The sequence below is a fragment of the Nematolebias whitei genome, chromosome 4 (genome assembly GCF_014905685.2).
Source record: "Nematolebias whitei isolate Nwh7 chromosome 4, NemWhi1, whole genome shotgun sequence".
Classification (NCBI taxonomy): domain Eukaryota; kingdom Metazoa; phylum Chordata; class Actinopteri; order Cyprinodontiformes; family Rivulidae; genus Nematolebias; species Nematolebias whitei.
This window is the reverse complement of record NC_056501.1, coordinates 16,375,539-16,395,559: the sequence shown is the minus strand read 5'-3', so window position 1 is coordinate 16,395,559 and position 20,021 is coordinate 16,375,539. Positions and strand designations below refer to the sequence as shown.

At 40.3% G+C, this 20,021-nt stretch overlaps 2 protein-coding genes and 1 long non-coding RNA gene across 3 annotated transcripts; all 3 read right to left on the bottom strand.

Annotated features, from left to right (window-relative positions):
- Nucleotides 1-440: 440 nt before the first annotated feature.
- atl3 (atlastin 3) lies at nucleotides 441-10,629 on the bottom strand. Its single transcript, XM_037675237.1, has 14 exons — nucleotides 10,510-10,629; nucleotides 8,773-8,989; nucleotides 8,019-8,153; nucleotides 5,890-5,994; nucleotides 5,742-5,792; nucleotides 4,310-4,366; nucleotides 4,109-4,201; nucleotides 3,865-4,003; nucleotides 3,649-3,776; nucleotides 3,520-3,576; nucleotides 3,365-3,436; nucleotides 3,020-3,211; nucleotides 2,672-2,911; nucleotides 441-821 (listed from the first exon to the last, which is right to left on the bottom strand). Exons 2-14 carry the CDS (start codon nucleotides 8,974-8,976, stop codon nucleotides 759-761), a joined length of 1,536 nt encoding a protein of 511 aa, XP_037531165.1. The 5' UTR covers nucleotides 8,977-8,989; nucleotides 10,510-10,629; the 3' UTR covers nucleotides 441-758.
- A 1,816-nt stretch (nucleotides 10,630-12,445) lies between these two features.
- si:ch211-145o7.3 (forkhead box protein N2) lies at nucleotides 12,446-15,157 on the bottom strand. The gene is made up of 4 exons (XM_037675523.1): nucleotides 14,543-15,157; nucleotides 14,222-14,343; nucleotides 13,206-13,261; nucleotides 12,446-12,798 (listed from the first exon to the last, which is right to left on the bottom strand). The coding sequence occupies exons 1-4, from the start codon at nucleotides 15,155-15,157 to the stop codon at nucleotides 12,446-12,448; spliced, it is 1,146 nt and encodes a 381-aa protein (XP_037531451.1).
- A 3,571-nt stretch (nucleotides 15,158-18,728) lies between these two features.
- On the bottom strand, nucleotides 18,729-19,436 carry LOC119408915. Its single transcript, XR_005186753.1, has 3 exons — nucleotides 19,321-19,436; nucleotides 18,901-19,090; nucleotides 18,729-18,807 (listed from the first exon to the last, which is right to left on the bottom strand). It is a non-coding gene; the product is annotated as an uncharacterized LOC119408915 (long non-coding RNA).
- Nucleotides 19,437-20,021: the final 585 nt, after the last annotated feature.

The window sequence follows — 20,021 nt, the reverse complement described above, 5'->3', positions numbered from 1 at the left end:
AACATTTAAAGCTATCTCTTTGGTTGACTGATCTTTATGTCATAAAATAGCCTTTCTGAAAGAGCTCAAAGCTTTTATAGACTATATTTCACAATAAAATGCATTCTCTAGCTTTGTGTCTATTGTTTAGCACTAAGAAGGTATAATATTGTTCCACCAAGGAGTGAATGGAAAACTATTGAAAGTACATGTAGCATTTTAAATCTGCAGCATTACTATGCATAGAAAGTGCATTTAATTTCTTCCTCCAAAAGAAAGAATGACCACCCTACAAGAAATGCTAATTTTTTTTTACTATTTTAAAGCAAATATACAAAAAGAATGGAATGTTTTAAGGTGGAGAGTAAAAACCAGAGCTGTAGAAAGACGTTTAAATGAATAAACTGTTTTATGAAGTATCTGAAAAGCTCAGAACTACCAATGTCTCAGATATATTCCGCCTAGTGAGACGCTGCAGGTAATAAAAACTGGATTGTAATGACATTTAAAGGTAAACAGAGACTTGTCTGTTAAGTTCAGCTTGTAAACTCGTTAAATACCGGCAGTGTTTTATGGAAATAAGACCGATCAGAGGGTATTGAAGTGGCTGCCTTTGAGCCTGGACTTTACCAGGCTGAGTGATCTGCAGGACAGAGATGCTGGTGAACCGACCCGGTGTGGTGACCCAGAGTCACTGTGGATGATAAGGCTTCAGAACGTGTGCTTGTGGTGTGTGGCATTCGCTTTCAATTGGGAGATTGTGAGGGTTCAGAGGTCCTTTAGCTGGATTTCTTCTGGTAATTGACGTCTGTCCCTCTTGACTTATTTAACATCACGGTGGCCTGAAAACAGAAGAAGAGCCGGTTAAATCGAGCGCATGCTGACTCAAGAACGTTACACAATATTCACTAACTTCACAGATTTTATTTTTAACTTTGACAACAAACGGAGTCTGAAATCTTGGCTTCTGAAGGCATTTTTAGACTCACTGTTGGTACTTTCACTTTTACAATTTGTCCTTGTTTATACCCAATCAGCTCATCATTTATTCATTTTGTAGTTTTATTTAATCAACATGTTAAATTATTTGTGTGACCGCTGAGTCTGCCATTCAGGCATCAAAACGTTCAGCTCGTTCAGGACTTTACAGCTATACAGTTTGTTTTCTTTGTAACTTTTGTACTTTTTAAAATATTTAACTTTACCGTATTTTTAGCTGTATGTGGTTTTTTGCATAATTTGCATACCCTGCAACTTAAGACGCCGAAGCAACATATTTATATTATTTTCCCCATATTTATAAACCAATTTTTGGCTGAGATATGACGGTTTTCATTCATTTTCACTGAAAATATTGAAGACATTTTTCAGTAGCTAGATGGCACCAGAGTGGTATAGCATGTCGTCAAGTCATGTAATAGGGAAACGTGGCTATTAATGACACAATTGGCTTACCACAGTTAGACTGAGACACACCTTTACTATAATGTTGAGCAAACAAATAATTGTTTTTAAGTGTTAATCTTGTTAAATTCTTGTTAAAGCCCTCCTGTGCACGCTCCCGCAGCCGCCATTTGGCAGCCCATCGATTTTTGGCACAACACCGGCCCACATTTCTGGGTTGTCAGCGGTGACGTGTAACAAACGCAACACGTCAGTGGTGATTTATAATAGATGCGACTTATACGGCGAAGCAATGTATTTATGGATTTTTCCACTTTATTAGACATATTTGGACTGATGCGACTTATAGAGCAGTGCGACATGTACAACGGAAAATACGGTACTTACATTTTTGTTTCTCATAGAAATGCATTGAAATCTTTCATAATCCAACTTGGTGCCCAAAATCTACTTCAGCACATTTGCTTTATTTGTGTTTCTGCTCCCTTTTAGCTCCTTATGGATTGTCTCCTTATGAGTTACTTTTGCTTTTTATATCTTTTAGGTGTTGTTCTTTTTCCATCTTTCTGTATTTTCTGTCTATCCAACTCTTGTGTCTCTTCTTCTTTAAATATTTTAACTAACATTGAACGTTCAATTATTATTCAGTTGACCTTTTCCCCCCACCCCTGTAAATTTCAGCTAAACCATTTAGCATTCACAGCACATTTTAGCAGAAAATGCTAATTTTCTTAGCTGCAGTTGTATTTATTTCAAAACTAGAATTTACCTAAAAGGGACTGAAACAACGCACAGAAAACTGCTCTTGAAATGACACCAAAAAGAGAAAGGAGAAACTTCAGCAATATTTACCATAATCTACAAAAAGTTAAGAGATAACAAACCTGTTCATTCAACCTTTATCTATACAGGTTAGTCTCATTTAGCCACGAGGACTCATTACAAGAGATCTGTTGCAAAATATATCAAATTTAAATCCTAATTACTCAAACTGTGTACATTTTTAGAAGGTCCTGACACAAAAAAGCTCTATTGATGTAATTTTCTTTACATAAACAACAGGTTACCAAAATATTATGCTTAATTCTAATATCTAATTCTAATATTAAAAGAGATTTTTAATCTCAATGGGACTTTCCTGGTGAAATAAAGGTCAAATAAAATATTGGTGCATCTCTTTATGTCCCCCATCAATTGCTCCCTCTAGTGGCAACAACAAGTACATCAGTTGGAAACAAATGTTCATAATGTGTGGCTTAAACAAAAACTGTTATTTCTTTCTTCTCACCTGCTCCAGGACGACACCTGCGGCCTGGTCGATGGTCCCGCCCACATTCTGGTAACGGCCAGTGTAGCGGATGAAGGCCCACGTCAGCATGGCCACCATGACCAAGCCCAGAGTGCAGTCGCTCACCACGGCGAAGGTGGACAGGCCGATAAAAAACAACAAGCCAGACAGAATGTAGAGGAAGCAGATCAGCACAAAGAGCACGGCGGGGGTTCGGAAGGCGCTGAAGAGGTTTTTAGCCTTTCAAAAAAAAAAAAAAAAGACAAACAGATGATTAACAGATCAACCAATGCGACCACGAGTTCCACAAATTCTAAACGAAAACAGTTAAAAGCAAACGAGCCACACCTCATTCTGTTTGCCATAAGACAGCCACATGTCCTCCAGCTCCTGCTCTAGCTGCCGCTGGTATCGGTCACAAAACTCCTGCCCGCCCATTTTCTTGGTGGACGCAAACGTGTGGATAGCTTCTCTGTAGAAAAAACGGTGTTTCTCCTCCAGCGAGTTGGGATCCATATAAGGCAGGTCTCCTCCACAAATCTAAATGGGAGGATACAAAAAGACAGAGCAGTTGAAAGTTATATCAGCTATTATTCTTTTTGACACAAATACACTGCATGTTTGCGTCAAACAGCTAGTAAAGGATTAGCATACGGCATAAAGACACGTGAGGTTGTGATTGAACAAACTCACCTTCTCCATATGCTTGTTATACTGATCTTTAGCTGTTGCCACAGCTGCCAGGTTGTTGGCCTCGGCTGTAGCCTGGTGAATCAAAGGCATACATCTTGATTATATCACACCTAAAACAATATTTTCATAATGAAGCGTAAAAATTCTGCACATACCATGAGCATAGTCTTTGGCTCTGGCAAATCTTCTCCTTGGTATATTTTAATATAGGCCTGAAAACAAAAATAAAGTTGTGACAAGCTGTTTTGGGTGCAGCAGAGGCACTAAGAGGATGTACATTTTACCTTAAAGAACTCAAGCAAGCCTCTGCATGTGACTTTGTTTCCGTTTATTTCTTTCTCAGCCAGGTAGTTGGGATGCAGCAGTTTAGGAATCAAAATCTCCAGCTGCTCTTTGAATTCTGGGGCCACGTCTGACAAGACACCAAAACTCAGTTAGCGATTAGCATTGTGCTGAATGGGATCCTTTAATGACTTAAACCTTAACCATCCAAGTCTTACCATGAAGTTGTCCTTTAAAAAAAGGACTGGTGGCAACCTTCAATCCAGGATGAGGCAGCAAGAAGCAGGAGATCTTGGTGAAGCAAGAACGGATGTGTTCCCTCACTGTCTGCAGCTCTTGATGCTGAGCTTCTTTCACCTTTAACCACAAAACCCCATTCAAGTTGGTCTTTAAAATCAGCTGCATGCATTGTAACTGTGGTGTGTTTATTATATTTGATCAAGCCAAAAGACAAACTGGTACCTGTAACCGTTTTTCCAGGAAAGCATTCCCGCCTTTAAACCCGTAGGAGTATTCGTAGGGAAAGCTCCAGTCCCGGACTAAAAACATCAAGGACTGCGGGATGAGAAAAAGTCTCAGTATTAAACAAAGAAAGAAATCTTTGGTGTAAACATAAATAAGCTTAAGATGAGAGACAAAAATCAGAAAATGGAGTTCTTGTACCTGAAAAGGCTTCTGAAAGATCTCATCCATGGCGAGACGACCATACTCTGTGAACAGCTGGACGGAAAAGGCACAAAATCATAAAAAAATTATTGCAGAAATGTAAAATCCATGAGTCTAACTAATAACAGGTAGTAAAATTATTAACAGAACCATCTGTAAACTGCAGAAAAGTTTATACTGTGTGCTTTATAACATATATAGATTCACAGTTAAACTCTTTATTTTTACTGATTTATTCACATTTAAAGTATAAAAACACAACTAGATGATGTAGCAAACAAAAAAACCCTCTGAGGTAGTTTTATTGCTACATTTAAACACGTTACAATTTTTGATGTTAATATTTAACGTGGTAAACTTTTAAAATGAGGAAAACCTAGTTATAAACCTGTTATAAGGCTTTTCTCTACGTTTTGAGACAAACTGACACGAGTTTGCCATTAATTTATTTACACCGTCAAGGGAATTAAGAGCAGAACGCCAAATGTAACCATGTATAATAAAACCTAGGAACTTCAATGCGCTCTAAAAATTCTAGGGGGCTAAAACAGGATGTGTCCTTTTCATTTTGCCCCCGTTTTCATCTAAATACAGTCAGCTGACAGGCGTGGTCTGGTTTTCTTATTTTCTGAACACAAAAATCAACGTTGAGTCATGAAAAGCGGCAAAATGGAGCTCGTCAGCAGTTTTTTTAGGAGTTAGACATTGACAGAGAGAATCAATGACTCCCACAGAGCTCATAGTTCTTTGTTATTTATTTAGGTTTACCCTCAAATGTTCAAATCTCAACAATCAAAGTCCAAATAAGAAAATAAATGTAACAATTAGAGCTTCAGTTTTACTAATAAAAGGTTGATGTTACAAACCCTACGTTGTCTTACGTCATCCTCTCATGTTTTTACTGACCACAGCCTGGATCTAACAGTAACGCATCATCGTAACTTGTGATGAAATGGTTTTAGCTGAGGGTACAGACTAAAGAAAGCTGGCTAGCGTGTTAACCTCTGTAGTAAATTCCTCAATAAAAAAAAAAGAAATGTCTTTGAATTTACACATGTACTGTTGTTTACATATATTCTGTTGATGAGCTCAGTTAATTTTTATTATTTCAACCAGTTTCTATAGAAAAATTAACAAAAATGCAAGTTTAATCAGACTGGTTTCAACATAATATGACAAAAAAAAATTAAAATGCTAAGTTTTATTTAATTGTCAGTTATGCAAACCTGTCTGGTGCAGGCCCACAATAAGACGAAGTGAGTGGAAATGACCAAGACAGACATTAATGAAAAGTTCTGGTTTTGTTTGAGGCATAAAAAATCATCTGGACTAACTCCTACAAGTTTAAAAATCATTCCTCTTTTAAATAACTTTAAAACACATTCTTAACTTCTTAACACAACAGGCCGTCGTTGCAACGCAAACAGACCTGCAGCTGCTGCAGATCATCCTCTTGAACGTTCTGCGAGATATTGTAGATCTGCAAAAGAGAAATCATGAAAACACTGCCAAAAAAAAAAAAAAAAAAAAAACGCAACGAGAAACTTTTAATCCAGAGGCAATCGGAGATGAGTCACCTGAACTGAACTGGTCATGGTGCTGAGGGCAAAGATGGTGGCACAGTCCTTCACTGTGGACTGGTCATCAAACGCTCCCTGAGTGTCCATCAGGACCACGGCCACCTACAAAGAGATGGACGGACAGTCAACAAGAAATCCATCGTAATAGGTTAATAACACACAGCCAAGTCACTGAGCACAGAGGTGGGCAAACACTTCTTGTTTTCTGATTTGCATCTAGAACATAGTCGAGTCGGGTCTGTCATCATTCTGTGTTCTGACTTCTGAGGTAAATGGAGCGCAGCATTAGACACAAACCGAGACTGTAAAAAACAAATTAAGAAAATATTCAGGGCTCAGCTTAAAAAGAACAGATTTCTATTACAGTAGCCCCTCGTTACTTTGTGGCTTGACTTTTGCGGACTCGCTCTTCCGCGGTTTTTCAAAGTAAGATTGTACATGAGAAAAAAAATAAAAAAAGATTGTACACGACACATGACTGTCAACTTTGACATTACTCACGTGACTGGGACAGTACGGGATACAGTAAAAGTTAACAAAAAAAAATAACACTTCGGACAGGCGTCGCCATTTTGTAGTTTTCTCTCAATAAGCCTACACCGTATCACCGCTCAAAAGGACTACATTTCCCAGAAGCCTACAGTGAAACACCCAGAATTCCCAACAGTGCTTCCAGCCATTGCTTTCTACTGAAATGGAGGGAAAGTTTTGATCCGATCCGAAAAAGTTCAGTGCTTATAGTGACTTCGGCACCCAGCGGATGCAGAGAGCTGTATGGAACCAACTGGGAATTGGATCAGAACTGGACTTCCAGCACAATCGAACAATCTGAGTGCTGCTTGCCAACCCAGGGAGCCTCTCTGGCTGGGAGGTGTCGCTTGTTTTCTCCAGCGCTCACCAGGACTTTTTTCATCCTGATTTGGACTCGACTGGGCCCATTGTGTGGTTTGGTTTGCAGTAAGTAGCTACTGTGCAGTACATATACGTATATTGTTAAAATTACTTGGGTTTAAGAGTTTAGATTGCAAGAGTGTGGGATGGGTTTATAAGGCCAAAAAATATATATAAATACTAAAATAAATATAGCGTTCCTACTTCGTGGTTTTTCACTTAATATGGGGGACTCCAGAACGTAACCCCTGCAATAAACGAGGGACTACTGTGCTAATCTGGGATGAACGGATGCAAAACAATCAGAAATCTTTCACTACATCTTTTGTTTCCAAGAAAACAAGCTCAGAGGAAAAACACAAGTACAGACCAACAACCAACTGGAGCAACAAGACTAAATAAAAAACTGCTGGAAGTTGAAGCAGCAAAAACAAGGGAAAACAATCTTCTACGTACATTTATCTATTTTCCAGATTACTTTTATAATAATCTGTTACATTTCTCAATGTTTGTGTCTTTATCCAAACATTGAGAACGTAAATCTACAATAAGTGCATGCAGAGGAAAAGCTGACCAATTTAGCTCTTCCTTCTGCACCCACTGAGGTCAATCTAATTTATTTATTTTTACAATAACCTACTCGGTGTCGGTCACTGTGGTCGCTCCCCTCTTTAAGCCGGGGACACACTACACAGCTTTCAGGGTTTACAAATTTAAATAGACTTGGGAGTACACACCAGCAGACTCGTTTTGATAGATGATTGCGAGACAAATGAAAGTCTGGGAATTACATTTAACATCTGCACCTTAAAAGTGATCAGACTACATGATTTATCAAACCAACTAAAACCAGCCGCGGTTTCTGTCATCCACATTTGCTTCGTCAACACTCTCCCCCTCTAGCTGTTCGTTACAAATACCAACTGTCCCTGAAGGAAGGCCAGCAGGAACTGTTTTACAGTCTATGGTTCACCACCATTGTTTTGATAGTTGCTTCTTCTCATCTTCTGACATTACATCCTGTGTCCCACCCTTTCTTTAACGCTGGCTGTTTGACCGACTGTGACTCAGTAAAAAAAAAAGTGTTTATCTTCAGCTTTAAGCATGTGGAGTAACTGTGAGCACCTCTCAAACCTCTTAGACGAAACGTTTCTACATTTTTTTGGTTGTTTTACTTTCTTTTTTTTTTTTTGAATGTCCAGAGGACCAGATTTAACTTTTTTAGATGCGAGCACCTCTGTTCCATCGCTTTTTTGGACAGAGAAAACTTCACTCCACAGCTGGATGCCTGTCGTCTCTGGCTCCGAACCGCCTCTCCAAGAAAACCCAGTCAGTTCCTCGTCGTCCTTACCCAGCCAGTTCTCATCACCCTGAAGAAACGTAAATTACACAATGAAAACACAAACCTCCGGCGAACTGAACACAGCTGGCTCAGGTTGTCTGACAGAACTTCAGCTTTGTTCAAGAAATGAAAGAGGTCTTGTTGCGTCATGTAAATGGACTCTTTTGCCATTTTGCATAATTTAAAACACAAGCAGTTGTCTAAGAGTGCAAAGCTTTCAGGTCATGGCTACCATCTCGCTTCTAGTTTTACTCGACTGAGCAAAAGATTTAATGGAAGTCGTAATTTAAGACTTGATGTTGGAGCAACAGGAAATGTTTTAATGGAGATAAGAAAAATCTATAAAGATCATCAGTGAGTACAGCAAGTGTAATCTCTGACATGATGTAAAAACCATTAAACAGATGGAACCTTCTTAAGAAAGACAAGAGCTAAACTCTTCATTTGTAGTTTTCACTAAACAAGTTTGTTCACATGTTACAACAGGGACAGGCATGCATGTTGCATGACTGGATGCTTGTTTTCATTTTGGACCAAGCTTTAAATGCGTTCCCATGGTTGATACCATCAGAACTAGCATTCATTTCTACAAAAGGGGCTCTGATACAGAGGGAAATAAAGTGAGATACTGTCACTTTGCTTCTTACCTTTCTGTGCATGTAACGAATCATGAAATCAAGGAGGAAGCTTTTCCCCTTCCTAAACGCCCCGGCCACCGACAGCACCACCACATTTTTTTCCCGCACCTCTGGAGCTAACAAAATTTGAGCCAAAGCCTCCGTGTTCAACGTAAAGGAGTGGTTATCCTTGGACACCTCGACGATCTGAACTGGGCCCGGCTCACTCCCCATTCTGCAGAAGTCCCTGTGAAAGTCAAAGTAACAGAAAAGTTATACCACGTGGGTTCAAAAACCGAGACACTCGCAACACTGCAACCAGGAATTTACTACCTCAACTTATTTATTCTCAATTTCTACAATTTTATAGGTGTTCGTCCATTCTGTTGTCTTTACTCTCTTTACTCTCCTTGCAGTTATTGCTGCCAAATTGTGTTTCTTATCCCTCGGAACCACACCTGGACTAGTTGCCGTTAGTCTCTTTCCTGTCTTCCTGTTTGAACAGGGTGTAGGATTGACAGATGGATCAGTTCAGCTTCTGCAGACTCTGTACCAGTTTGTTATGGTGAAGCAGTAGCTGAGCTGCAAGGCAAAGCTCTCAGTTTACTGGCTGATCTATGTTCCTACCCTCACCTACGATTGCAGACTTTGTGTAGTGACCAAAAGCAACAACATCGCAGACACAAGCGATCAAATTAGTTTTCTCCACAGGGTAGCTGGATTCGGACAGGGTGAGAAGTTGTTGTCCAGGAGTGACGTGGACTAGAGCCACTGCTCCTCCTCATCGAAAGGAGCTAACTGAGGTGGTTTGGGCATCTGGTAAGGATGCCACCTGGATGCCTCCCTAGGTTGGAGATGCTGAAGAGACTATCTCTCTACTGGCCTGGGCATGCCTTGGAATTGTCCCAGAAGAGCTGGAAGAGGCTGTAAAAAGAGATATCTGGGTCTCCTTGCACAAGCTGCTGTCCCCGCCACCTGACAAAGCGGAAGATGATGTATGGGGCAACAATTCTTCAGAAGGCTAACAGTTTATATGAAAAGGTACAGAGAAACGTATCTGCATTGCACAAGGTCCTCTGGCGTCACATAGACATAAAATATGAATGATAATAACACGTTTAATTGGTGGAAAACAGTTTTGCCTGCAGGATCCTTCCATCAGAGACAATGTTTATCTCTGTGTGAGGCTGCTCTTATCGGGTGTCATGCTGCTCTGCCTGCAGCTTATGGATTCAACATGCACTCCAATAACTTGACCATTTTAGCTGCTTGAATGGATCTCATTGTGGATCATTTCTCAGGATTATGTATTTGGTGTCCAGCACGACGAGGACAAGACGATGAGTCATTCCATCAAAAGAGCTCACGCTTTGTTTTCTCTAAAACTCACCACCTCAAGGTGTGGCATCGAGGAGCCGCATGCCTGCATTTCTCTGCTGTGAATGTGCTGAAGTGTTCACGGGACAGCTGATACACATCATTATTATCCCTTTGCACAGAAACACTAAAGCCCGAGAGAAACTCGACTGCGAAAGTCCCAAACAACTCAACAACTGTGAATAGCAGTTTGCGACGGTAAAATTGAACATAATCTTAAAGCGGAGGTCCTAATAACCGAGCTAGCGTACAGGCAGTTGTTTTTAACGGCCCGTGGCAACGTGTGATTAAACTAAAACGCGTTCGTAACTCGTTGTTGTGAACTAGGGAGTGGGAAAAACGAACAAAAATGCAACACGTAATTCTAAACCGCTTCTAAAACTAACTTACCTGCTAGCTTTAGCTGCGGTTTCACGACGTAGTTTTGTTTTTGGGTCCTTTAAAAAGCTACACTAGTCTCATATGTGCCGAGAAACGAGCAACTTTCCACACGGACACGAAAAAAAAAATCACGAGAACTTTTTTCCACAACCAATCGAGGCACTTCCGCCTTCACCTTAAGAAAAGCCTCATGGCAAATGTAGTTTTTAAGCGTTCATTTTCCATTGCCTAAGCTCGTCAGCAAACTACATGCCCCATCGAGCCAATCATCAGATGTGGGAAATGTAGTTTTTAACAGCTATGACGAGGGCGGAACTATCAGATGTGATGTAAAACAGGAGTTTGAAGTTTTGCGTTTATACAAATCACATTTGTAAAAAAAAATAATAATAATAATATCACATGGATGCAATTTGTTTCACTATTTCTTAGCAACTGGGCTGTGTTTGAAGTAAATCAGTGTAGATCCTGTTGCCTGTTTACTGTGGATAGTCCCTCTAACTGTGTTTGTCAACATTTCTGGAAATGCTAAAAAGAAAAGACAGACGAAAACTATGTCAAAAGAAAAGTATTTTAATTCGCAAGAACAGCATCATAGTTTTTAATTTGTCACATTACAAAACCTAAAACTTGGAGGAAAAAAAATACATAAAATTTACAAAGTTAGTGTAACCTGAAAAGTAAGACTGTTAATGGCAGTAAGTTAAATTTACAATCTTAACTTTTTTTTAAATTTAAGACTTAAGAATATTATATCAAAGGTGTCACATACACAGAAAACCAAGAAATTTTGAATTACAAAACACACAATAATACAATAAATATATAAAATCAGCTCTACCTTACATAATCTGAAAAAAAGATATGTAAAATAAATACAGAAATTAAAGAGATTACCAGCAAAAAACAAAAACCAACAACAACTGGAAGTGATGGTATACTACTTTTTGACTAGTGCTGCTATGTCCTACCTACAATTCTAACAACACAATAATTTAAACATCTTCTAATTAGGCAGCACGGTGATGCAGTTAATAGAGGTGCTGCCTCTCAGCGAGCAGGTCACCCCAGTTCAAATCCCGGCCGGGGGTCTTTCTGGGAGTTTGCATGTTATCTCTGTGCATGCGTGGGTTTTCCCCAGGTACCCCAGTTTCCTCCCACAGACCAAAAACATGCATGTTAGGCTGATTGGTAACTAAATTGTCCCGAGGTGCGAGTGAGAGTGAATGGTTGTTTGCCTCTGTGTGTCCCTGTGATGGACTGGAGACCTGTCCAGGGTGTCCCCTGCCTCTCGCACAGTGATGGCTGGACCTGGGCACCTGTGACCCCTGCGACCCGAAAAGCAAAAACTGGGTATAATGGATGGATGGATAATTACACAGATGAATGACTTTAAGAAAAGGCCACATAAACTGTTTCATAAAACAAAACAAAACTGTGGGTTCTATATTTAAATCTAATAACACTTCAGATGTGAGTCTATTTGCTAATAATTTTCCACATTATTTATGCTGGTTTCAAAAGTATATAAATAACTTTCACCTGATTTTGAGATACTTAATCCAGAAACAGAATTTCTACTTGAACTGGAAGCACTCCGTCCGCCCCTGAGTATGAGTTTAATCTGATAGACACCATAAGAATAAAGTGAATTAATACTTTTTCCTCAGTTTTAAATATAATTGTTCTGATATTGTTCTGTGAGGTAAAAGGACCAGTTCAATCTGTGCATTCAAAGAGCATTAATACAAGTGGCGTAATGTGATCCACAGTCCATCTATGGATTTATACTGACATCTAACAACACATTAATACATATTTTATAGGGCAGTGTCAACATCTGAACGAGAAGCATCATGAATCTGTTTGTGTCGGTTTGTTGAACTATTTCTTTAACAATGATTGAAGAACTGTCTTTGCTTTGGGACTTAAATTAGGATATGAGTTAATATCCACCTCCTGCCAGGTCCAGCAGTGACCCGGCAGCCTCCTGAGCCTCGACATCGAGCTGCAGGATCTCCACAGTCTCCAGGTCCAGCTCGGTGTCGCTCGGCAGCACCAGGTACTGATACTGATCGGACTGATAATAGTGTAACTCAATGTACCCACTGTCTGACAGCGGGTCTTTCTCCATGTCTTCACTGACCCCGTCCTGCAGGTATTCAGTCGATTCCATGGTGACCAGTTCCTCGTGGTCTGGCGTCAAAGGGCACAGTGCATTTTCAGAGAAAGCTGGATTATCAGTGGTCAGGATTTCGGGATAGGAAGTGGAGAGGAGCATGGTGTGAGAAAGAGGATCTGCAGAAGGGCAAGAAGCATAAACAGAAAAACAAATAAATTAATAACAAGCACATTAATATTAATATCTGCTTTACAGACGGGGTGATTAAACAAACAAAATACAGAATCTTAAACAAGCATGTGGGAGTGTAGAGTGCAGGTTTGGTTCTAAAACGAAGGGATGTTTGACAGAGTCCAAGCTGGGCTATTGCTGTGTTACCACGGTAACGGAGGTCAGTTGCCATGCCAACAGAACACAAACACAGGAACAATGCTGGAAGAAAAGGCTCGAGCAGAGAAAGCCTGCAGGTGATAAAATTGTCTCAGAGAGCTGCTTTTCACTGACGAGGGAAGAGACTCACGCCGGGTCAAACATCCAGGTTTATGTCCTGTTTAGGAGACATGAGTCCGGTTTGTGGACTAACCTGAAAAGTCCATGGAATCGCACACTGTAGGCGCCTCGTAGCCAGTTCCTTCTAACCTGCATGCAACACAAGACAGACGACTTCTTCAATATACTGTATTGTTTTAATAAATGTTCATGCAGAGTTACTCAGAAACTTCACAGCCATTACAGGTAATTGATGCTTTACAGGTATAACTCAGTACAGTTAACGTATTGATGTATTACCATAAATATTCATCTAGTGTAGACGTTTTAGACCTAGCAAACAACAGTTTTCAGTAAATCCATCCTTTTGGTAATAACTTGTTTTCTAAACAAACAAATGTAGGATTTATTGATTCTAATTGGCAGCTTCACAGTTTACCTTTGTATTTTCCCGTCCTGTTTCTTTATTAGTTTAACATTTGAATTGCTGTCAGCTGCTCACACTTGTGCAGAGAAAAATAATAATAAATCATGATGTTTTATCGTATTGTGGCAAAGTCTGAATGATGTAGACTTTTGCACAGCACTGAACACTTTAATAGTTTACTAAAGCTGAGTGGCTAATACTCGGCATATGGAGTTTATCCTAAAGCATCAGCTATTTTTATACTCTTAAATGACTTTTTTTTCGTGAATACTAACTCCATTATTAACCATGCTCCGAGGACTGGTGTAAAATGCTTTTACTGGGCTTAAAACCACTGTCACCTGCAACTTTGAATAACTTTCCATTTAGGTAAAAGCTTTATTTATAATGGAATGTTTACTGAAATTTTTAATTATTATTATTTTTACTTCATATCCAGCAGTTCTTGCTTTATTTTCCTTATCTGCTTTTAAATTAAATTATCAAACCCAATTTGAGTTTTGCTTGAATTAATTCAGATATTTCATATGTTTGAATCAGTGCGTCTATGGGCTTGGTGTTAAACGTGGGCTCAACTCTAATATATTCCCAGTTTAAATAAACATTTATTAACTCATTCAAACTACAGACAATAAAACTGGCTGATATATTTTGATGCAGCGTTAATATGTTACTTTACTCACAGTGCAGGCTTGTCGATCAGATTACTGTTGGTGCTGTGATAACTATGAGTCTTTCTCAGCACCTCCAGGAGCGCCGGTCGATACTCTGGACACACACACCACAGCGACCCCTTCCCCACTGACTGCAACAAACACACAAATCCACCCGTTACTATGAAATAACACTGACACATCAGAAAAACTGACCTGAAACATGAAAAGCAGATAATAGCTGAGGTCTAACTGCTGTTCTCAATACAAATCATCTGGATTTATTGTGTTAAGGATAACTCATTAGTGCAGATTCTGTGCTATTATTTACACACATTGTGTGAAAACCACAAGTTGTGTGCCCACCTGGCTCTTATCCCTCTGAATGCGGCGGAAGCTCTTGCTCAGGGACAGGTTGTGTCTCACAGAGTTCCTCCAGCCCCCTGTAGCTGTCCTGTAATAGGAGAAATTATTCACAATCCAGTTGTAGATCTCCTTCACTGGAAGCCTTTTGTGTGGAGAATCTTCTATTGCCATGAAAATCAAACTGCTGAAGGAGTATGGAGGTTTGGAGGACGCAGGAGGGTGAAGAACCTGTGCAGGTGTGCAGGGCTCCTGCTGTGGCAGTGAAGTCATTTTGGCAAGAGGCTGCAGAGGAAGAAGGTTGCCTCTCTGGTGCAGCCAGCTGAGACAGGTCAGGTCATTCTGGTCAGGTATACTTTCCTGCCCAACGCTTTGTCCTTCAGTGAGACAATGAGATGCAGCCCAGTGTGAAAGGGGAGAGGACGAGTGAAGAGACTCCGCTGTTGCTGGAGAAAGTGAGATGGGGGACAGGGGGAAGGAGATGGGTGATAGAGGGAGTGAGACATTTGAGGAGGTCTGCTGAGGTGAGGAGGAGAATGGCAGGGACCCTCCGAGAGTAGTGGGTTGTGAGAAGGGTGGCAGTGATTGACAGCTGTTCTCCATCTCTGTCAGGAGGAAAACGTCGAGCTCATCCAGGTGTGTCGCTCCTTAAAGATATAAAATGGAAAGAATCACAGTTGGAGAAAATTCTTTATGTATTTTTGTTTTATTGCTAATTTATTTGAAACAGTGGTATATTATCTACATAAAAACAAGCGGGTCAAACAAATATTCTTTACCGTTTCCCCACCGTTGAGGGTAAAAGCACATGCGACCTTACAAAACACAAAAATGTAGTTTTTAAAGATAAGGAGCTAAAAATTTGTTGAAGCAGCTGAAAAATTAGCTCCAACTTATCACACGAGATTTGTGTTTAAAACGTTGCCTTTTTTAAATTGGACTCATTCAACTCTGTTAGCAAAATATTTCACGAGCCACTGGATGTAGTACTCAACACATTGATGTTCTCATAAAATAACATGACATCATCAGGAAGAAACTCTTTTAAGGAGTTTGCTAAAATGCATTAGCAGTTGTGGATTAACACAGAATAAATTTAAAATTTAACAAGTTTAACATCTAACATTTAGCCAAAGGAAAAATAATCCTGTTTGCCAGTCGTTCCACTCTGATGAGCATCTTTTCTGTTCAAAGTCCAACTCTCATTTCTCCATCTCCTGGCTTGAATGTATTCAGTGCACAGGTGTTAGTCCATTTTGTAAAAGATAAAAACTTTAATCAAAAGTGATTGTGAGACCAAATGCAGGCTTTTGATAAACCACGGCTAAAGTAAAAACCACATTTTTAATGTCCCTAAAGTTTGAACGAGTTGTCACATGGCTCTACAAAACAATACAGCAGGAAAATGGCGGAACAATATAAAGTTTCATAAGCCACCTTTCTTCCCTCCTCACAGGTAACCAGCTAACAGCAGACGGCTTTAGCTTTTAGCTTAATTAACTTGCTACTCACCGGTTTCCCAAAAAGGTAACTCCAGAGGAAACTAGCTTAACTTAAATGTCCGGAACGGCTCGTCGAAGAAGGAAAGGTGCAATCCTTGCGTTCAAAAAGTAAAGTCTCAGTCGGACAGTTCTCCCTCCGCGCTCGTTACGGTCCACGGTTTCCATGGAAACCAAAAGGACGCTTCGGAAGGGTGCGCGCTCCCGGGCTCGCTCCCGACAGACAAACGTCTCGATCACAGAGCTATGGTAGCTGAGTGAAGCTGACACCCCACCCACTTCCAAAATTAAAGCAAATAGTCTGAATGGTTAGTGCTCCGTTAGTGCTGGTTTGTGCCGTTAAAATTTTCGTTAGTGCTGCTTTGCTTTCTGAGATATTAAAGATTAATTTTTAGGTCATCCAAAGGTCACCATCCCCCCATGTTGCTCCAAAACAGACGGGAGTGGTCTATTTTTTTAGTGCTTCGTTAGTGCTCGTTTGTTCCGGTGAAAGTAGCGTTTGTGCAGCTTTAGTTTATGAGATATTAAGCATTATAATTTTGCCCGATGACGTCACCATCCCCCCATGTTGCTCCAAAACAGACGGGAGTGGTCTACTTTTTTAGTGCTTCGTTAGTGCTCGTTTGTTCCGGTGAAACTAGCGGAAACTTTATTTTTACAAGGTAAGTAAACTACTAATGTTGAGGTTTTAGATAAAACACTGAATAACTGTTGGGACTGCAATCCAGCCCCCGATTAGCAGAGAAGGACGCATGGTTGTGTCCCTTACATATATATTTCTGTATATCCACAATTTCATTACGTTTTAAGTCCAGAGTTTTTAAACAGATTTAAACAAAGATTCTTCAAGGCTTAATCTTGCAGCTTTTACATTCATATTCAGTCATGGATGTTAAGGAACATCAATAGCCCAGACAGGACAATTTTTAGAACAGATACTTCAATTGAAATTAATTGAAATTTCACATCAGTGATTTAAAAAAAAAATGCAATGTTGAACAGAAAAAAAATGTGTAATCACAATTCAGCATAAATGTCACACAGATGTAAGAGAGAATACTAATTTAAACATAAATTGAGTTGTGAAAGAATGCTGGAATAAAGCTTGTGCAATTATACAGGCCAGAATACTTTTGTTAATGCTAACCAAAGCCTTTTTATTCTTTAACTAGATGCCTCGACAGCCAGCAATACACAGGGATTCCCTTTTTTGCATTTCTCTGCAAATCAAAACAGGCTATCTTTCAAAATAGCAAAATAGCCACTCCATCTTCCACTATTTGGACAGAATTAAGTCAGCAGCTGGAAAACAAGATGTCTCCAAAAGCTCTGTACACTTTTGTAAAAACAAACAGACACAACATCTGGTCATGTTTAGAGATCAATGAGCAGGGAAGTGATTCTGACAGCAGTGTGGACACAGAGTGTGACTCAGGCTCTATTTCTCCTGGACAAGACGACTGCTCAGTGTTTCAGCTTGAAGTTCCTTTTGAGGAATGGATCAAATTTGTACCTGAAAAAGTGGCATATAATGACAAGTTTTCATCTTCTGGTAAAAGGGAATATATGATTTTGAAGGCTCGTACTTGGACTCATGTCATTAATCATCTGATCTGGAAAAAGATCAAAAGCACATGCACATTTGTATTCCAGAGAGCAAAGGTTTATCCAACTGTCACAAGCAACTACATGGATATCAAAGGCTTCTGTAAAGAGTGTCAAGGCCATGTTAAATTGACATGTGACAGAGAGCCAACAGTCAACAGCCCAATGGTGCTCCAGTGTTCCATCGAGGACACCAATATCTCCCTGCACACTAGGCAGTCCAAGAGGTTCATGTCTGGAAACCTTCGTGCACAGATTTCAAAAGACCTGTGTGAGGGCAGGATGGAGCCAGCCGTATGGAGGTCAGCGAAGGCATCCGATTTGATGGATATTGGAGATCCTGAGCCAAGTCACCTGCCAAATTTGGCCACCCTACGAAAAGCTAAGCAGGAGAGAAGAGATCAGGAATTAGGTGACAAAGATCCCATTTTGTCTTTGCAGTTATTAAAACATAGCACACCTCACAGTGGTAGTATAAGAGACATTGGTCTGGACAAGTTCTTCTGCCACTATTGGAGTCCAACACAGCTACATGTATATAACACATTGTCCAAAAAATGTCCCTCTGTAGTTTGCTTTGATGCAACAGGCTCAGTTGTGAGAAGACTGGTGAGACCAAATGGAACATCTGGCCACATCTTCTTATATCAAGGTGTTCTGACAGGGGACAACTGCTCGGTCCCAGTTGTGCAAATGCTGTCAGAGAGACACGACATAAATGCAATTGCAACATGGCTTACAGAATGGCTTCGTACAGGTGCTGCTGTACCAAAGGAAGCCGTGAGTGACTTCTCCCTGGCTATTCTCGGTGCTCTGGTGAGGGCCTTCACTCCTTACCCTGATCTGAAGGCATACATTAACGAATGTTTCCGTCTGCTACTTGGAAACAAGTCAGCAAACTGTCCTCCATGTTTTATCAGAGTTGATGTGGCACACTGCATAAAGATGATCTGCCAGTGGGACTGCCTGAAAAACAAGTCACACCGTGTCAAAGACTTCTTTGTCAGAGCAATAGCCAAGCTTCTACAATCACAGTGTTTGGACCATGCAAAACAGCTGATACATGCGATCACTGTTGTGGCCCTCAGTGAGGCAGAGGGTGATGATAGCTCTGGAGTTCCTCTGGAATCAGAGAGGTGCAAAAAATATCTAAAAACACAGATAACAGAAGACTCCATCATTCCAGCCGAAGACACGAAGGAAGTGCATCAAATGGAACCTTTAGACGAGATCCAGACTGACCTTCGAGACTGGGTATCAAACATATGCGAGAAGAGCAGGTCACTCGCTGCAGCCAATGGGGACGGGGATAACATCCATTTCCTCCCTGAGATTGTTCCACACATTATAAGACTTGCAAGTTACTTGCCACTTTGGACAGGAGTAATGGTCCCCCTCTTCAGAAGCACTAGCCTCACTGCAAGCTCAGCCACTGTGGAAGCAGAATTCAAAAATGTAAAACATGGCCTTTTTAAACATGAGAACTTGCCCATTAGACTTGATCGATTTATTTCTCGTCATCTTTCCTTCATCGAAGGAAAAATGAGGATTTGTTCTGGAAAAGTAAAACATGAAATAGCTGGATTAACAAAAGTTTCAGAAACAAACTCTGCTTCCATGAGCACCCACAGTGCTGAAGCCAAGAGAAGAATAGATTCTCACCATTCTCCAGAACTTGATGAAACAAACACTCCGCCAACAGATGAAGATGTGGTAGAAAACTGGAGGGGACTAATTCTTCCACCCAAAAAAAGGAAGAGGACTTCATATCTTGCTTCCTGCACTGAATGGCTCCATGCAGATCCATCTGTTTGGGGAAAAAAAGAGTGAAAGTGGGACTATTAAAAAATGGAAACCTGCATCAACCTATTAAAGTTGGAAAATTAACAATATCTGTCCAGAACACATGTGCATTTGATGCTTTCTGTCAGTGCTTATGCTGTGCTTTCTGTGACAGCTCAGCATTTCAAAATGTTGTCAGGAATGACAGTGACAACCCCATCTTGCAGCTTGTGAAAGCCATTACTGCAGATAGTGTGACCCCAAAGATATACTCACAGAGGGCAGAGCTGCTTAGTGCAATGTTTCAAAAAAATCGAGTTGAAGTCTGGAGCCCACCAAATCGATGCCCAGTGCAATATCTCCACTGTCATTGGTAAAACAATGAGAAATGTATCAAACATTTACCTGTCTAAACACTGCTCTTCTCAGTACTGCCAGCTAAACAAAGGAACAACTAGGGAAGTACCATTCGTTTCTCCTGACATTTCTGTCCTGATGAAGTCTGGCTTGGCTCAGCTTGGTACTTCAGTCGAAAATGGACTCTTACTTCCAGAGTCTACCTGCCTTCGCCAACTACAGAA